The sequence below is a fragment of the Haliotis rufescens genome, unplaced genomic scaffold (assembly GCF_023055435.1).
Source record: "Haliotis rufescens isolate VD_foot unplaced genomic scaffold, xgHalRufe1.0.p SCAF_16, whole genome shotgun sequence".
Classification (NCBI taxonomy): domain Eukaryota; kingdom Metazoa; phylum Mollusca; class Gastropoda; order Lepetellida; family Haliotidae; genus Haliotis; species Haliotis rufescens.
This window is the reverse complement of record NW_025963846.1, coordinates 1,812,419-1,832,551: the sequence shown is the minus strand read 5'-3', so window position 1 is coordinate 1,832,551 and position 20,133 is coordinate 1,812,419. Positions and strand designations below refer to the sequence as shown.

Sequence of the window (20,133 nt, the reverse complement as noted above, 5' to 3'; positions counted from 1 at the left end):
CAGGCATGCTCTTTGTTTGATGTTTGTTTGTTTGTTTGTTGTTAAACGCCGCACTCAGCAATATTCCAGCTATATGGGGGTGGTCGGGTAGCCTTGTGGTTAAAGCATTCGAATACCCAGGTTCGATTCTCGACATGGGTACAATGTGTTAAGCCCATTTCTGGTGTCCCTTAACATGATATTGCTAAAAGTGGCGTAAAACCATACTCATTCACTCACTCACTCCAACTATATGACGGCGGTCTGTAAGCAATTGAGTCTGGACCAGACAATCCAGTGATTGATATCATGAACATCAATCTACGCAATTGGGATACTATGACATGCATCAACCAAGTCAGCAAACCTTACCACCCGATCCAATTAGTCGCCTCTTACGACAAGCTTAGTGGCCTTTTACGGCAAGCATGGGTTGCTGAAGTCCTATTCTACCCAGGATCTTCATGGGTCCTCTTCATATGAAGATTTTAAAAAGCTTCATATGATGAAAGTTTTGTCAATGATTTAACATTCAAGGTCTTAGTATGGCTTTCAAACAGTTTATGGTAGAAATCTTGAGGACATTTCCAAATTTGAAGCACCAGTGACAAAAATGATGTCCCACAGAATGTGTAAAATTGAAGAAATGCTTGAATCTTCAAAACGTTTAATTGATATACAAGAAATAACATATGAAGACTTATATTTTGTTCTTTTCATGTTTCGTACTAAGAACAACACCAAATAAGGAGGTAAGGTTAAAATTGGTTTGGGGAAGCAGACTTTGGCGGTTATGAGAAAACATTTTTCAAATATTTTGAAGATGTGCAAGTCTTTTACCCAAGGTCATTTTGTTAGATGTTGAGGCAGAAATCTTCATTTTGAGACACTCATTGTTTGATTCTATAGAAGTTTGATATACTTACCTTTTTGTTCTTTTTGCCATTCTTTGGTACTTGATCGTGTCACAAGTCCAAAACTTTGAAGTTTCATGGACATGTTTCTATTTCTCCACAAATTTTACGACCCGTGAAGATCCCGTGTAGAATAGATCTTCAGCAACCCATGCTTGCCGTAAAAGGCGACTATGCATGTCATAAGAGGCGACTATGGGATCGGGTGGTCAGGCTCGCTGACTTGGTTGATGCATGTCATGGTATCCCACATGCGTGGATCGATGCTCATGATGTCAATCACTGGTTTGTCTGGTCCAGACTTGATTATTTACTGGCCGCCCTCATATAGATGGAATATTGCTGAGTGTGGTGTTAAACAACAAATAAACAAAAACAAACAAACACAAATTTTACAATTTCCGGTTGGCAGAAGCAGATTTTGAAGGTTAGCTTAATTTTTTCGTATAAAGCTTCATCTTGCTGCTAAAAGCTTCATTTGTCTGCACACTCTTCGGCCCTCACAAATGAGTACATCTGAAGTAACAAGTAAGTGAGTGAGAGGGTTTGACACCATTTTGAGCTGAACACTTAAATCTTGGATATGCAGTTGGTGCGAAAAAACAATTTTGAAAAGTATAGCTGAAGTTTCCCTTTCTGGATTTTTAAACAAATCCTTCATTTTTACCAATAAATCCTCTATGATTTCCCCGGATACGAGTTCCCAGACAAATAATGGACGAGGCTGGGGATTTGGCCAGTTGATGGAAGGAGCAATATGATTAAGAAAAGACCAAGTAACACTGTTTGTCATTCCTTGAGATTAATTCTGCAGATATTTCGCACATCTGGATGAAAAAAGTGCGAAAGTTTGGGAATGATATGGTGTTCCTCAAGACCACTAAAGCAGAATAAAATCCAACTCACTCCAATAAACATGCTTCACTTGCGTGCTCTAGAAATAGTTTTTTAGGCTTGACGTGTGCACTCTACTCACAGGTTGAGCAGAAAAACTTTTTGTACAAGATGGACATGGAATTCTTGCCTCCATCATATTATGTTTTATCAGAATCAAATACACATATATTGAATCAGAAAGTTTCCTGTAGACTTTTTTTCCTGTTTTGTGATATTAGAAATAATATTTAAAATATAACCCTGTCATTATTTGCGAAAGTGAGTTATATAATCATTTAATTGCTGCTTTTTTCTCCATTCCTTATTACTTTATTTTTATGAAATTTGACAGTGATGTAAATATTATACCACAAATGAGATTGTGTTCAGTTCTCAAGTTTTATTAAACCATTATTTTAACAGAATAAAACAGAATAAAATGATCCTCCAAGCAAGACACATAGAGAATCTTACCCTCGTGTCTTTTGATAGAACATATCACAACGATTGTTGATATATTTGACATCAAAAGACACGAGGGTGAGATTTTATTTATCACCCAACATCATTCTTCCAACTTTTTCAGTTTGTAGACAGTAATAAGCAGTGTCTTCAGTGTAAAAAGTTCTATTATTACTTGCCCATGAAGAGATCACCCGTTCAATAAACCAATAAACATACAGCTGTATTACACATTGTGCAATACCAAAACGCGTGCTTATATACTCTCAGAACACGTTTCACGAACAAATATTGAAAGCTCTCAACATCCCTTGGCTTATTCAACGACATTGCGTGTGGAGTTGATAGATCACTCGATGCACACTCGATGACCCCAGCAACCTTGTTGCTAGGCTGACGTCACATGGCATTGTTGGATCTTGCAACAAAATTCCACAAATTACGTCATCGGGTTTTGTGACATGATTGTAAACTTTGAGGTGCAAGGCCCCGTTCCACAAGGCGATCGTATTGTAGCGCAACGACAGTCGTTAGTCTAAGCTAAAGTATGTGAGTTGCGATAGCCTTAGCGCTACGATAATTTTGTGGGATTGACGCCTGAATTCTGAAGGTGGACCATTATATGATATAAATTCATACGTTTCAACTTTTGACGTGTTTGAAGTATTATTCTGTTAAACTCAATTGGATTATGCCATGGATCATGTAGGTGTCAGCCTATTCACACTCAACAGTATAATTCTAAAAACATTATAAATGGCCAGTAATAAATAAAATACTAAACTCGCTTCTGTGTAAAACCAATTTTATGAAACTCGTGAATAGTTGTGGTATCTGACTCGCTTTCGCTCGTCAGATACCAGAACTATTCACTCGTTTCATAAGATTGGTATTACACGGGAGCTCGTTTAGTATTCTATATTTAACAGCTTCAGTAGCAGCGCCATTAGTGATGTCATATGATTGTGACATCATGGTAACCAATGACGTCACAATGGTCTGCAAAGCATTGTGATGCAATTTCGGTGCAGCAATATCTTCAATGTAGATATCACATGATCTCACCCAAGCATATCTCCTGTGGGAGCCAGTTTTGGATGATAAATAAAAATGCATTGAATAGTGCTAATTCAGAAAGCGACTTAAAACCACATACACTCACACATTCACAATACTCTGCATCACTTTGGGATTTTCCCTCACATTGAACTAATGTGTTGGTAATATGGACTGACATGTTGGTATTGTGGACTGATGTGTTGGTATCATGGACTGATGTGTTGGTATTTTGGACTGATGTGTTGGTATTATGGACTGATGTGTTGGTATTATGGACTGACATGTTGGTATTATGGACTGATGTGTTGGTATCATAGAGTGATGTGTTGGTATTATGGACTGACATGTTGGTATTATGGACTGATGTGTTGGTATTATGGACTGCTGTGTTGGTATTATGGACTGATGTGTTGGTAATATGGACTGACGTGTTGGTATTATGGACTGACGTGTTGGTATTATGGACTGCCATTTTGGTATTATAGACTGACATGTTGGTATTATGGTCTGACATGTTGGTATTATGGACTGACGTGTTGGTATCATGGACTGACATGTTGGTCTCATGGACTGACATGTTGGTATTATAGACTAACATGTTGGTATTATGGACTGATGTGTTGGTATTATGGACTGACATGTTGGTATTATGGACTGACATGTTGGTATTATGGACTGATGTGTTGGTATCATGGACTGACATGTTGGTATTATTGACTGATGTGTTGGTATTATAGACTGACATGTTGGTATTATGGACTTACATGTTGGTATTATGGACTGATGTGTTGGTATCATGGACTGACATGTTGGTATTATAGACTGACATGTTGGTATTATGGACTGATGTGTTGGTATTATGGACTGATGTGTTGGTATCATGGACTGACGTGTTGGTATTATGGACTGATGTGTTGGTATTATGGACTGATGTGTTGATATTATGGACTGATGTGTTGGTATTATGGACTGACGTGTTGGTATTATGGACTGATGTGTTGGTATTATGGACTGATGTGTTGGTATCATGGACTGACGTGTTGGTATTATGGACTGACGTGTTGGTATCATGGACTGATGTGTTGATATTATGGACTGATGTGTTGATATTATGGACTGATGTGTTGATATTATGGACTGATGTGTTGGTATTATGGACTGATGTGTTGATATTATGGACTGATGTGTTGGTATTATGGACTGACGTGTTGGTATTATGGACTGATGTGTTGGTATTATGGACTGATGTGTTGGTATCATGGACTGACGTGTTGGTATTATGGACTGACATGTTGGTATTATGGACTAATGTGTTGGTATTATGGACTGATGTGTTGGTATCATGGACTGACATGTTGGTATTATGGACTGAGGTGTTGGTTTTATGGACTGACGTGTTGGTATTATGGACCACCTTTTTCCATTCAAAACCGTCAATGTGTGATTTTGCATCAAAATGTAAATATGAAATGTAGAATATGCAATGAACAAGTTCCAAGTTGTCCGACTCCCCATTGTTCGGAGACATTGGGAGAGTACCCGGGTTTGCTACCAGGAACACAGCCCATCTGACAATCTGGGTAATACAGAAGGCTGCAGTGTTGTGGAGTTTTCACATTCTCCGAAAAGTTCTGGGTTGTTTTGACAAGGCAGCGCTTCCTGGGAGAAGTCCCATTCGCTGTCTGGGCTGCTTGTAGGGGGGGCAAGGGCCCTGAGCCGAAGATGAGCCTTACCAGCCTGACTGTGCCAGGATCACCCAAACCATCTTTGCTGCTTTTTTTAAATTTAATCTGTTAATAACAATAAAGATAATGAAATATATTAAGCGCCTGACTTCCAAGTTGGACAACTTTTCAGCAACATATTATTACCCCAATCAATGGAGTAATGTGCACTCATTCTCAGCTTCCTGGGGAGAATACAACCCAAAGTAACAAAATCCCATGTGCAGCAATGTGGGGCCAGACAAAGCCCTAGAAACTCTCAGGAGTGACCCATCCATCTACTCCCAGTGACCAATACAAAAAGTTGAAATCAGTTTGTCTTGGGTCCCTGTGAACTACTGCATTGTAAATGACTGTCAATAACCTGATTAGGAAAATAGGCTTCACACGTTTGGGAAGCAAACCCTTTTCTTCTGCATGACAAACAATCACTTTATCCAGGAAGCTACCCTCCTGCCCCTAAATTGAAAACAGATGAGACTTCATATGGCTGTATATCAAAGAAGTTTGACATTTATCTCCCCAATATGCATTGATTACCTCTTCAGGGGATTTGTCTGGAGCATTTTGAAACCCATGTCACCAAACTCTGGCTGACTGGGCAGTCAAGGTGTCATTCAGGCTGTTGCCATGACCCAAATTTGGCTTTGTGAATTTGAGCAGTTAATAAGTGACTGTTGGGGATACGGCTCAGACAAAGGATGAAGGATTCACTGGATACATAATCTTGGCTTTTGGACATTAAAAGACAAACTGTCAAGTCGAATTGACAGCTCTGCTAGTTTTATTAATTATTAAATGTCTAAGATAGGTTTTCAGCTTCCTGAGGGACTGGTGATTATCTATTCCGATTGCGTAGGGCAGTGACATTTTATTCATGGGATATTAATTTAATGTCGCTTTGAACAGTTTTCCTGATATATCATCGCATGTGAGTGAGTGAGTGAGTTTGGTTGAACGCCGCTTTTAACAGTTATATCGCGGCGTGTCAGCTTAATGTGGGAGGAAAGCCCGAAGTGATGCAGGTCTCAGACATTCACCACTTAGGTGAAACCCACGAGCACGGGTATGGTGCTGACAAACCTAGAAACATAATCGGGGCAAACCAGGATTTAAAAATACAATCATAGGTTCCTGGCATGCCCAAGGGATGCAACTCTGCACAGCAAATCGTGGCGCCTTAGACGACTGGGCCACCCGTGACCCTGTAGTCACTCAAGTTTGATAATGGTGTAAGGAGCTTCTTTAAAAAGTCACTTTTGCAATAAACCAGTGGTTGGTATCAATAAAGTTTTACGTTTTCTTATTCACTCACCAACTTCTAGAACGCCAATTAAATAGTTTAGCCAGAGGTGATGCAGGTCTCAGATGTTTACCACTTCGGTGAAACCCACGAGCACGGGTATGGTGCCGACATACCTGGAAACATAATCGGGGCGAACCAGGCTTTGAACATACAATGGATTTCTGGCGTGGCAAATGATGCGACTCTGCATGGTGATTCATTGTAGCAATGACCCGTGAAGATCAGGGGTAGAATAGGTCTTCAGCAACCCATGCTTGCCGTAAAAGGCGACTAACGGGATCAGGTGGTCAGGTTGCTGACTTGGTTGATGCATGTCATCGTATCCCAACTGCATGGATTGATGCTCATGATGTCAATCACTGTATTGTCTGGTCCAGATTTGATTATTTACAGACCGCTGTTTTGCAGTATACTGTACACTGGTAGTACCATGCAGTCCTATTGCAAAGAGGGCGGTAGCCAAGTGGTTAAAGCTTGGCTTGTCATGCCTAAGACCCTGGTTCGAAGCCTAATTCTGGTGTCCCCCGCCGTGATATTGCTGGAATATTGCTAAAAGCGGCATAAAACCATACTCGATCACTCCTATTGCAAAGGGTTGGTGTACAGTTCCTGTTGTGTTCAGTTTTGCTTCAAACAGGTAGATATTTATAAGCAGCACAATGGGTCAGGTTAGCTCTTTGTGGTAGTGCATGTTGTGTTCAGGCCCCGGAGCACCCAGCCTTACCGCAGCTGGACTAACGTCTCTTCATCTTTCGACCGACACCCTCCGTGGTCTGGTGGTAGGGTGTCCGCTAGAGAGCGCAAGGTCTGGGGTTCGATTCCTGGCTGTGTCATACTGATGTTAAAAGATGATACTTGTTGTTACCCTGCATGGCGCTCGGTTTAAGGGGCTAAAACAAGGATGGTCAGCCCGGAGTCAGAATACTGTGTCTGTGTGGGTCTGCAATGGGACTAGCCTCTTTCAATCTATGCCATGTATACATGTCAATGATACATGATAATAAACCTTTGGAATTATATGTTCTTGCAGACAAAGAATGGGTAGCTATTACAGAAAGTCCGAGGTAGAATAGGTCTCTGGTACCCCATGCTAATTGTAATTTGAGAATTACCGTATTCAACGTAATAAGCGTCCAGGGCAGTCTCAAAATTAGAAATAGGGGGCTTTTATAAGAATATTATTTTGGTGAAAAAAACAGAGTTGAAAGATAAATTTTGTGGTTATGCTGACAGCCTGAAATGTTTATGTACGACAGACATATTTTTCCAGAATTTAATTGCCCATTATTAAGGGTGCATATAACACATGAGTGCGTATTATACGCGAATAAATAAGTCTTGTGTACATTGATCAATCGGAAGGGGTGCTAATTGGGACTGTTCACTAGCCAATATATACGCAAATATCACCGTGGGGGCTTATTAGAGCAGGGCGCTTATTATGTCAAATGCCATCTTCCCGAGGCAAGAGAGTTAACTGACTATAAAAGTCCAGTTTCCACCCTTGCAGAACTAGGCTGGTATTATGGAGTTTTGGCTGGACTAACAAGTCTATGCACCAAAATCGAAATCCGGTCGTAAACTGTCGTGCAGATTTCGGTTGATTGCAGGATTTGCAAAGCATGTGCACCACCAACTCGTTGTCAGCAGATATTTTCCAAATCTTTTCATGTTTTTAATCAAGGTGCTCACGTGATTTGATGCATTTCGCGATGTAAGACCCGTTTTATCACAATATGGATCTTGATTATCGATCAGATCGTTTTGGCTGGGCGCCACCATTTTGTGTGAAGCAAACGCAAGTGATACGAGAGGTGGAATCTGAATGGTCCATAGGAGAGGCTTAGAAGAGACATAACTGGTAATAGCCACTGGTGGCGCTACGATCGAGCCCAGTAATTCCAGCCTAGTTCAGCAAGGGTGGAAACTGGACTTTTATAGTCAGCTAACTCTCTTGCCTTGGGAAGATGGTCAAGTACGGTATACTTTGTTGTTTAATGCTGTATTCAGCAATATGATGATGGTGGTCTGTAAAAATTGAGTCTGGACCACATAATCAAATGAATGACATCATGATCATCAATCTAAACATTTGGGATACAATGCATGTATCAAGCAAGCCAGCGAACCTGATTTCAATTCATGTTAAATTGTTGCCTCTTACAAGGTGCGGGGGCACGGGTGGCCCAGTCGTCTAAGGCGCCGCGATTCGCTGTGCAGAGTTGCGTCCCTTGGGTACGCCAGAAACCTATGATTGTGGGTTCGAATCCTGGTTCGCCCCGATTATGTTTCTAGGTTTGTCAGCATCATACCCGTGCTCGTGGGTTTCATCGAAGTGGTAAACGTCAGAGACCTGCATCACTTCGGGCTTTCCTCCCACAATAAGCTGACACGCCGTGATATAACTGGAATACTGTTAAAAGCGGCGTTAAACCCAACTCACTCACTCACTCACTTACAAGGTGCATGGGTTGCTGAAGACAAGTTCTAACCCAGGTCTTCAAGGGAAGAGGACTGGGTGGTGTAGTGTGTATTGGGGATGATTGTGTGCATGATCAATTTCAGCCCGCCTCATACTCGTGTTGGAATGTTTCAGTGTTAGGAATATCCACATACTCATGGCACTCCCGTTAACAGATACATTTCCAAAGTAAGTAGGTTCTTTTGACTGAGAGTCCCATGGTAACAGACCATTACCTGACTTTTTTGTGCAAGATACTGAAACATTTTGCGCATTTTTATTATTATGCTCCTCCCTACCCCCCCCCCCTCACTCACTCACTCTCACTCACTCACTCACTCACTCACTCACTCAACCACTCAACCACTCAACCACTCACTCAACCACTCCACACTAACTCACTCACTCACTAACTCACTCACTCAACCACTCACTCAACCACTCCACACTAACTAACTCACTCACTCACTCACTCACTCAACCACTCAACACTCACTCACTCACTCACTCACTCACTCACTCACTCACTCACTCACTCACTCACTCACTCACTCAACCACTCACTCAACTCACTCAACCACTCACTCAACCACTACACACTAACTCACTCACTCAACCACTACACACTAACTCACTCACTCACTCACTCACTCACTCACTCACTAGCTCACTCACTCACTAGCTCACTCACTCACTCACTCACTCACTCACTCACTCACTCACTCACTCACTGGTTTGCCAGTAGGGGTGAAACGATACAGCAAGGTCATGATACAATACTCATCATGATACATGTACATAAGTCACAATGTGATACAGAAAAAACCGTATCGTGTATCGTATCATCGCATGAACACTTATGATGCACCAGTACACCAATGTATCGTTTACCCCTATTTGCCAGACAGTTGCAACATGTAATAGAAAACAAGTGTTCCTCTTCAATTCTAATCATGTAGCGAGGAAGATTTCCATTTTGTAGTCACCCCAATCATGATCTGCTTGGGTGTGGTTTGTGTGTGACAGAAACAAGATAATCCAATGTCTATTAAAATATCTGGGGCGGTCGGGTAGCCTAGTGGTTAAAGCGTTCGCTCGTCACGCCGAAGATCCGGGTTCGATTCCCGACATGGGTACAATGTGTGAAGCCCATTTCTGGTGTCCCCCGCCGTGATATTGCTGGAACATTGCTAAAAGCGGCGTAAAACCATACTCACTCACTCACTCACTCACTATTAAAATATCTGGTTTGTTTTGCCGGATTCTAGCAATCAAATTACTGTATTGGTAGTCATAGCACTGGTGTTTGGTCCAAATAAGGAATTCCATTGTGGCATAATTAAGTCATAGGATACCAGGGATCAGGAAACCAGTTTGTGCATTGTGACTACAAAATGTCCTGAAAAAGTGCAAACCTGACATTTTAAAATTTGCCTACCAGATATTTTTGAGATCGTACTTGCAGGACTGAGACCAGATATCCTAACGAAGGATATAAAACAAAGAGGTACAGGCAGACTGAGAAAGAATACATGTTCAAATATCAGACCCTGTGCGGATTCCAGATGAGATTAGAATATGTTGGTCGTAAGAAGCGATCAAATGAATCTGGTGTTTAGGCTCGGTGACTTGGTTGATTGTGTGTTGTAACGCACAGTGTGGATCGTTGATCACAATATCAGTATCAATCACTGGATTGTCTGGTCCAGGATCAATTATGTACAGGCACCAGCCGTACAGCTGGAAGATGCTAAGTGTTAAACAGCAAACATACACACATATCCCACAGGATTCATATAATTCAGCAACCACACTGTAACTAAATCTTCATTTTCAACAGAAGTCCTCTTCATTGTCAACTACACACAACTAGTTGTTCCCACAATAGCACCAGTAGCCTAAATGTTCTTCCATGTGTTAAGGTAAGAAAACCTCATTTCTTTCCTGTGTGTGCTGGAGACAACTCCTATGGTTTTGCTTGCTCTAGCACTGGTTATGTTGCCACTGTTTTAATAGTATCCTATCAGTACTTTTTATTTGCATTAAAGAAAAGTTACTGCCTGGTTACATGAGTATTTCTGGGGTTGGTAATTAGTGGGTTTTTTGTCTGTTATGGCGCTGGCTGTCCCCGCCTCTACATGTAAAAAGTGTGGACATTTCATGGTCACTGTGGACCCGCATAATTTCTGCTAGAAGTGCAGAGTTGAATTATGTATCGAGGAGTCCCGTTGCAATCTTTTGCACTCCCCTCTCCAAGATGACTTTCTCGAGCTAGATATACCTCCTTCACGAAAGCCAAGCCTTAGAAGACGGCTAAGAAGAAAGTCAAAGCCATCATGTCTTTGCCTGACGCAGCTTGGGAAAATCACTGAGGTCTGTCAAGATATGACTGAATGTTTCCAAGTCTCTACGATAAACTTGGCAGTTAAGGCCCGCAGCATGTCGTTTCCCCCTGAACAGCCTCATGATCCTTCCAGGGATTATACTGTGAACCGGCTTGGGAGAAACTCATACTGAGTTCTTTCACACCCCTCGTCAACATGACCGTTCCCAGGCACCATCTAACCTTTTTAGTCTTTCAGACTCCAAACGTGGTGGATCAGGACGAAGAAGCTTCAACTTCGGGGGTCAACCTCAAATGACCCACCCTACCTCCGCTCCTTCCACTGTCACAGATCCGTTCAACCTGGCTTTGTCCTCAGGCTAAGATACACGCCTACTGCTTTTCGGGGCGGTCCGGTAGCCTAGTGGTTTAAGTGGTCGCTCGTCACGCCGAAGACCCGGGTTCAATTCCCGACATGGGTGCAATGTGTGAAGTCCATTTGAAGCCCATTTCTGGTGTCCCCCGGACGTGATATTGCTGGAATATTGCTAAAAGCAGCGTTAAACCATACTCACTCACTCACTCACTCACTCACTCACCTACTGCTTTTCAAAGTTACACCGGCACTGGGTCCAGTGGGAGGTTGTCTTTTGTCATATACCACAAATTTGACGCACATTATGTCCGACTGCTGGATACTTGACGTTATTCTTCACGGGAACAAGTTTGCACTTCAACAAACATTCCCGCCTTGTATCCCGTCCAGTAGGTCACAGATTTCGGCTGGTGGGGGCCAGACTGGAGGCGGACGATCCAGCCATCAAGACCTTGATCGCCAAATGGGCCACAGCCAGGGTTTTTAGTCTCCTGTCTTCTTAGTTCTCAAGAAACACTTCACAGAAATGAGGATGATCTTAGATCTCGAGACCCTCATTAAGTGATATTTGGACCCAAATTCCAGATGGAATCTGTTCAAATGCGGCGTTCGTCTCTAATCTTCTTCCTCTAGTGGTTACATGTTTTGGAAAGAAGTGAGGTTTCTTATTAATAAGAAGAACTATTTTCTGATTTTTCATTTAAATTTAAAATCCAGACTATCAGATGAAACAGATTCTATTGGGCGTAAATGGCAAAATATCTTTGCAAAAAAAGCACCTGCCTTCATATGTTATACTGCTTTGAAAGTTGTGACATCACACTGTGTTCACCAGGAGTTTTGAGTGAGTGAGTTTAGTTCAATACTGCTTTGAACCTTTGTTAATTAAAGCATGTCAGCCTCATGTTGGCAGAATGCCCCAAATAATGCAGACATTTTCCACTTTGGTGAACCAGGGCTGACAAACCTGGAACATAATCAGGCTGAACTGGGATTCAAACCCACAACCATACATTTCTCGAGTCCCTAAGGGACATAACTCTGCACAGCTAATTGCAGTGCCTTACACAACTGGGCCACCCACTGTTTAAGGTCCCTTGCTCTCCAAAAGCATTAGAGGTGATTTGTTTGGATGGTCAGATTTGATAAATGGCTTGATTGTATATGATTGTATCCTAATGGCATGGAGCATTTATAATATCAAATATAATATCAAATATAATATCAAATATAATGTATAGTTTGTCTGTTACAGTCTCCATTTACAGGGGGCATGGGTGGCCCAGTCGTCTAAGGCGCCGTGATTCGCTATGCAGAGTTGCGTCCCTTTGGCATGCCAGGAACCTATGATTGTGGTTCGAATCCCAGTTCGCCCTGTGCTCGTGGGTTTCACCGAAGTGGTATATGTCTGAGACCTGCATCGCTTCGGGCTTTCCTCCAACATTAAGCTGACAAGCCGTGATATGACTGGAATACTGTTAAAAGCGGCGTTAAATCCAACTCACTCACTCACTCACTCAGGTTACAGGCCTCCATGAAATAGCCGGACTATTGCCGCCTTCACTGTAAAACCACAAACACTTTTACGTGCTCCCATAGCAGAACAATTATGTCACAACTTGGAATAGTCGATCTTATTGCACTGACAACTCTACAATACGTAGAGATCAATATGCTTTGTGATCTTTATTCCAGTAAATGTATTATTAACCACTAACAGTGCTTGGGCTGCCTTTATTTACATCTTCTCACAATCAAAGTCATATTTTGGTATATGCCAGAAATAGAAATCGGATAAAGATTTGTAAAAACCTTGCAACTCTGATCTTGCACTTCTAACATGACAATTGAAAGAAGGCTTCCGCGGTGCTCTGGGAAATAAAAACAGAGTCTCACGAGAAAGGGAAGAAAAAGAATAGGAGCACATTTTGACATTTTAAATTAGTTTAATAACTGTCACGTAACATCTTAAACTTGAGCTCAGTTATGTCAAAAAGCCATGTTTGTACAAAGCTGGTACATTTTTTGTGACAAAAAGTACAATAGCAAGCAAACAACTAAAAATGTTATTAACAATGAACTGTACAATATAACATTAGGCAGTATCACATCTCGATAAACAATGGCCACCGTCATTTTGAAGTATTTGTTAAATAAACATGAAATATTCCTTCAGTTGCAAATTCAATCCTATTTCCATTTCCTTTTTTCGGTATTTGAAAAATAATTTGAATATTCATTACTATATATATATATATGCATATAACATAAACATAGTTTTACACATTGTTTTTTTGTCTTGCATTTAGTTCCAGTTATCTTATTTTTTATTTTAAAATTTAAAATTTCTAAAAAGAAAGTTGTATGTATGTGTCAAACATTGTTCAAACATGATTTGTCTTGCATTTAGTTCTAGTTATTTTTATTTTTCATTTTAGAATTTAAAATTTCTGAAAAGAAAGTTGTATGTATGTGTCATATATGTATACAATCGCCATTCTGTGCATGGCTTGTGGTTAATTTTGTTAACATGAAGGTCATCTGTGGCTCTTGTTGAAACAACATGTTTAATAGCATATTTTAGATTGCAAATATATGGCCTTGTTCAAAAGGGTTTTGCCTGAATGAAAAAAGTTCTGCAAATAGGTGCATACAATTCTTTTTATCAATCATACACTATTCAAGGAGAAAGTTATGTATCTGCATGTACCGGTAAATTCACATCTTCTTGATTTGTTTTGATATTAAATTATGCATGACATGTTATTTACAGTGTTATTCTGGTTAGTTTTCATAAGTCTAGAACTGCAGAAATCTAATTTGAGGTCTTCACTAATGAGCACACAGATCTTTATGAAATTCAAACAAATTATTGATTTCAACATGTATTGGTTGGTTGGTTGGTTGTTTTACGCCGTACTCGGCAATATTCCAGCTATATGACAGCAGTCTCCTTTGAGAGACAGCCATATGAAGTCTAATCTGTTTTCCATTGAGAGGCAGTAGGGTAGCTTCCTGGATAAAGTGATCGTTTGTCATGCAGAAGAAAAGGGTTTGCTTCCCAAACGTGTGAAGTCTATTTTGTCCTAATCTTGTTATTGAATAGTCATTTAGTTGGTTGGTTTGTTTTGATGTTTAATGCCACACTCAGCAATATTCCAGCTATATGATGGCGTTCTGTAATCAGACAATCCAGTGATTAATATCATGAGCATCGATCCACGCAATTGGGATCAATGCCATGCATCAACCAAGTCAGCGAGCCTGACCACCCGATCCCGTTAGTTGCCTCTTACGACAAGCATAGTCACCTTTTACCGCCAAAATGGGTTGGTGAAGACCTATTCTACCCCGGATCTTCACGGGTCTAACATGTATTAACTAAACTTGAGTATTTATCTTCATGCCCTTCTTACACATTAATGTGTGTGTTTGTGTATGTTTGCGTATGATATTTTCCTTATCGCATATTCCATATAGTTATATTGTATACCACTCCATGTGGTGAATTCTGAGCCATAATATTGTAAATATTTGTTATTAGAAAATGTCCTATTTATACATATTTTCTGTTGTAAGTTACAATAAATTTTACAGATTATTTTTGCAAATGAGGGAATATCCTTCTTTTCTGAATATTATGTATATATTGCATAATGTATCATGCATTTATATATATATGCACAATTTTCAGTATCATTGAAACAAATAAAAACATAATGTACAACCCATGAATTACCAACAGCCAGTATGTCGCTGACACTTGTGAGTAACTGTTTAAGGCGAAAATTTGTGGTAGCATGTTTGCATGACCTTGAGAAGGGGTCAGGGCCCAAGGTCACAAAACATGCTGTTCGCCTTGAACAAAGTCACTAACAAGTCTGTTTTTACAGGGAAAACATACATCAATCCTCACAAGAGATGCGTTCATTTTGAACTATTTCAAAACATTTTATTATGACCGGACAAGTCAATATGCTTGCTTCTGTCTCCGTGTCACTGTGATATATGAGTTTGCATATGGCTCTCTCGTCCCTACAAGCCATGACTAGATATAATAATCTACAGGACTGTTCCACAAGAACAGCCACACTGAAGCTTAAATAAGGCAACCATTATCCTAAAGATCAGTAAATATATCACATCTGATACCATTCCATTTGCACACCAAATATTAATATTTGGTCATGCATATCCTTTGTATCGTTCCATGTCATCACAGGTATAAAATCCTTCATATACTTTGCCATCACAATGGATCCAATTAGCAGACAGCTTCTTCTTAGCTCTGTACATAGAATTACAGTTCATATTGTCTTCAAGAACATTGTCACTGCTTCACATCACAAGACGAACCTTTTGAAATCTTTCAATCTGGATAAGATGGATATCCATCAAGAAGATCAAGAAGAAAGCTCATCACATGGCATCTTCCAGTTGCTTATAAATTTTTCAATGTTTAAAATTTTTATTCCTGATGCCAAATCCTGCCAGCAGGATTTCACAAAGCTGCTGTTCCTGGACAAGCTCTGGATCTGACAAAGTGTTCTTGTTCTTGTTTTGTTCCTCACACATGAACACTTCCCCATGTTGACACTGTCTGACATCAGAAACATCTCACCATTATCAGTTATGAAGATGTTTTTCTTCACGAAATTTTCCATTCATGACACCGTGTAATTTATAGTGGAACATGCTTCAGCAGGTCGCATTGTGTTAATATTGAATAATACATTTGTAGGTAAGCATAGGATGACAGCCACAAGAACACTCCTTAAGTGGGAGATCTCCACCAAACGAATTTCAAGCTCAGGGATTGTTCCGTGATGGTCAATATTTGATTCTGAAGATCACCCACCACACTCACTCGACACAGGTTAGAGGCACTGAATGTTTTACCCAATGTTGTGTGCATTCTCATAGATTCATGTAAAGTGGTATCCAAGGCAAATACCTGTATCATTTCAGCTGCATTTCAGGAGTGTTGAACTCTTCAGCAAGAGTCTGCCCTTGTCTCATCACTATACCATGGTCGTATCTGTCTTTACAACACTGTACGTGGCCCCGTTCTGCTTGTGATATTTACTGAAGAAGGTCTTGTTCTTGCCGATGAAGAGGTTCTTGAAGGTGTTCCTGAACTGCTGACTCATGATGCAGTAGAGGATGAAGTTGACGGCGCTGTTGATGAGAACCAGAATGTCCATGAGGTCGCCCAGTATGATGTACACCTCCCACAAATCACTACTCATAGAACCTATTAGGGCCAGGATTCCTTGAGGCAGCTCTGTTATAACAAAGAACATCACAACAGCCACCAACATGACTGTTGTGCGGTTGTGCTCGTTGGATTGGTGGTCGTGGTCAGATGCCCGGCTAACTTTTCCGAGGAGTCGAGCACGGCGTCTTTTCGCCCGCTGCATAGCTAGGATTAGCAGCGTGCTTAGAAACACCAGTAAGATGCAAGGGAGGATTTTTATAACCACCCCGTAGACCCATTTAACGAAGGACGTATACCATACATGCTTATGGGCAAAGTCAGTTTCCAAAATCCAATAGCACGTCGTAGAATTATGGTAGGTCGTTCCTATATCCACTACCCGGTATATTACATAGTTGGGACAGCAGACAATGATGGTAACAATTACGATTAAGCCTACTGTCAGTTTGGCTCGTTGGAGACTGCATAGTGTCATGGCTTTGGATGGGATACATACAAATATGTACCGGAACACTGCCAATGCGACTGTCAACCACATTGCCATATTGTGACATGTGACGATGAATAGGTTGTGGAACAGGATAAAGTACATCCACTCTTTGGGGTGCTTCACCTCATCACAGTTGGGTTGGCTGATGATATACAGATAGGTTGCCATGATCGGGTACGTGCTCATCGTAAGCATGTCTGCTATTGCCAGTGCCGTGAGGATATAGTTAGTTGGTGATAACATGTGCTTGCGCGTGAGGACAATTATATTCAAGGCATTGGATATAATTCCGAAAATACATACAGCAATGCTGAGGTAGCCATGAATCCGGCCATAGGTGGTGCCAAATTGCTCGATTGGTGACGGAGTCGTGGGTGTCAACATTTGAGTCACAGCTTCCGTCATGTCAATCACAACACTGGGTTTGAGAATGTCGGAGCCATTCACCATGGGATGTCCATTTTGGTAGCCAATTGAATTCGCAGCCATTTTGAAGTTGAATCAGGTTATTAATCCAACAGTAATTGCAATTGCGGCAACAAAAAATTCAGATCCCAAAATATCCTTCAGAATGAAACTCACATGCAAACGAAAGTATTTTGAATCCAAAACAAACACAATGTCTCCAGAGTAAGTTTGTTTATAAAGTTTGGGGATATAAATTTCACTTACCACTCCCTCCTAGAAGAAGAAAACAGAGTTCACACGGTGAGATAAAACCACATTCCGTAATCGGAAAGCATTAGAGAACGGCTTCCAGCAACTCCAATCTAAATGCAAAAACTGATCTAATGCTATGAAGAAGCTTTGTCTCCACTTCACATGATACAAGGCACAACGGGCTTGCTTCCATGACCAATAAACAAAATTCAGCTGATGAAGTTACGACGTGTCATTCGGCTTCTCAAGGTTCCGTCAACTAATTGCCACCCAACTCAATCCATGTGTGGTTGGTAGAGGCTCCTGGAAAGGAAACGGCTGCAACGGCCCTTCCTTTAATTTTCATCATCCTCTCAAAATTAGAAATTGCTGTTTGGCTGTTGGCTAATGGTAATATTGTCTCTTCAACCTCCGGGTGGGATTTACACTAGCTCCATCTGGTAGATTAAGAAGAAATTTAATCGTCTTTTGGAGACAGATTTAATTTTGCTGAAAGTTATATTCCCTGCCACTGCATCCTCCAGTGAGTCTAGTTTTTATGAAGTTTTTGTAAGGCTGTAGTCTGAATCTTTGTTTGATTTGTAATTACCTTCATGGTAGTCTTTGATACTGATGAATTATGAAAGTAGTTGACGCCACTCGTTCACTTGATTATACCCTTCAATTCTCACACATAATTAGGTTCAAGTCCTTGATCCTTTCTGTCTCACAAACTACATTTACTGTAGCTGCAAAATGGTTTAGAATCCAGTTTTCTTGAGGACAAATTAATCAAGTACAGAGCAGTCATCAGATGTAACACTAGAAATGTCCGTCAAGTGGCAAACTTGGCGTTCCACGGAGTCGACAGGCAGAATTACAACCAGCATGGCAAAGTGCGTGACAGAACATGCTTCTTGTTCTGGCAGAAGAATACAGCACACACAGGGTCACAATCTGACACGTATTCAGAGAGAAAGTTTGGAAATAGGTGAACCTCTCGACTTCCTGTCTTGGTATTGATCAATCCTCAGCTCGATGATTATTCCCGGCAGTCAGGATAATCCCCGTACTTGAAGTCACGGTTCCGCAAAAGTCTCGGGCACCATCAGCAATCACCACGAGTCCTGCCTGTGGTTTAAGTCTGAAAAAAACAAGATGACGGTGTGTTATTCATGGGCTTAGCGTACCCAAAAATACCATTATTAAAACAAACAGAATTGTCAATGAGGATTTCTTGTTGAAATTGGAGTGAAGATTTCCGAACGTATGTTTTGAAAAAAAAAGAGGCAAATTTTGGAACATTGCGTGGGCTGTATTGATTTTGAAATAATTATTCCTTGATCAGGTTTTTAGGAAATGCTTGTCAAATTTGTCAGGTTTTCTGTGCCTATGAATCTTGTTAATTATGATGAGGGGGAATATTAAAGATGACAAACTCTCCGGAATACATTCCAAGTCTTCAAAATAATTGGTTTTGTCAGCATTCGGAAAGAAAATTCTTCGATGGGATTATGAACAATGGATAAGAAGGATTACCGTTTTGGCGTTTGAGTGTATGGCACCATAACTTTCTTTCAAACAAATTCTTTAGAACTGGAAATCCTTATCGTGATAATATGTGTGAGAGAGGGAGGTAGGATAAGGGCTTTATTGAGCCCACTGGAAATGTCAAATTTAAAGTTGCGGACAACTTTGAAATAATAATAATAATAATAATAATAATGATTTGTCCATTTGTATGGTGCCAAACTCCATACCAGCTTGTGTGCTCATGGCGCTTACATTATTACCCCAGTCAATGGATCAGTGAGCACTCGATTTTCATTCTCAGCTCCCTGAGGAGTATACAACCCAAGCTGCCCGTGAGGCGCAAGAAGGTTAACAGCCACATTACCATCTCATCCTACCGGGTATCCAATATTGGTATGAAAATTATCGGACATGCTAAAATGGCTGACCGCAAGCCAGTTTTCTTTCTTGAACTTGCAGGAGCAAGTCTGAGAACCATAAGGAATTTTTTTAAGTATTTGAAATATTTTTATGTTCATCCAATGAGAATCAGCTTGGATCAAAGACTTCCTCGTGTTCAAATGTTAGAAAGCCTTATAAAACCTTCAGGTAAAGCTCTAAAACAAGCCTTTTTGACACATATTATCATGACCTATGCATTCAGTATTATCACAAAACATGCAAGTGTTGAATAAAGTATAATTCTCTTTCAGATGAAGATATTTGATAACTTTCATGACATTTTCTTCACACACATTCACAAGCTCATACACAACCATCTTGGCTAGAATATA

The 20,133-nt window shown here is 40.6% G+C and overlaps 2 protein-coding genes across 2 annotated transcripts in view; one reads left to right on the top strand and one right to left on the bottom strand.

Moving 5' to 3' along the window:
• The window catches only part of LOC124144883, a 381,519-nt gene that overhangs the window by 352,097 nt on the left and 9,289 nt on the right, over window positions 1-20,133 (top strand). The gene's annotated exons all lie outside the window — the stretch shown is intronic.
• The window catches only part of LOC124144878 (G-protein coupled receptor dmsr-1-like), an 87,071-nt gene continuing 81,660 nt past the window's right edge, over window positions 14,723-20,133 (bottom strand). The window contains exon 2 of the mRNA XM_046514487.2: window positions 14,723-18,971. Coding sequence (XP_046370443.1) covers window positions 16,502-17,677 — 1,176 coding nt within the window. The 5' untranslated portion in view covers window positions 17,678-18,971 and the 3' untranslated portion in view covers window positions 14,723-16,501. The remainder of the gene's footprint in view (window positions 18,972-20,133) is intronic.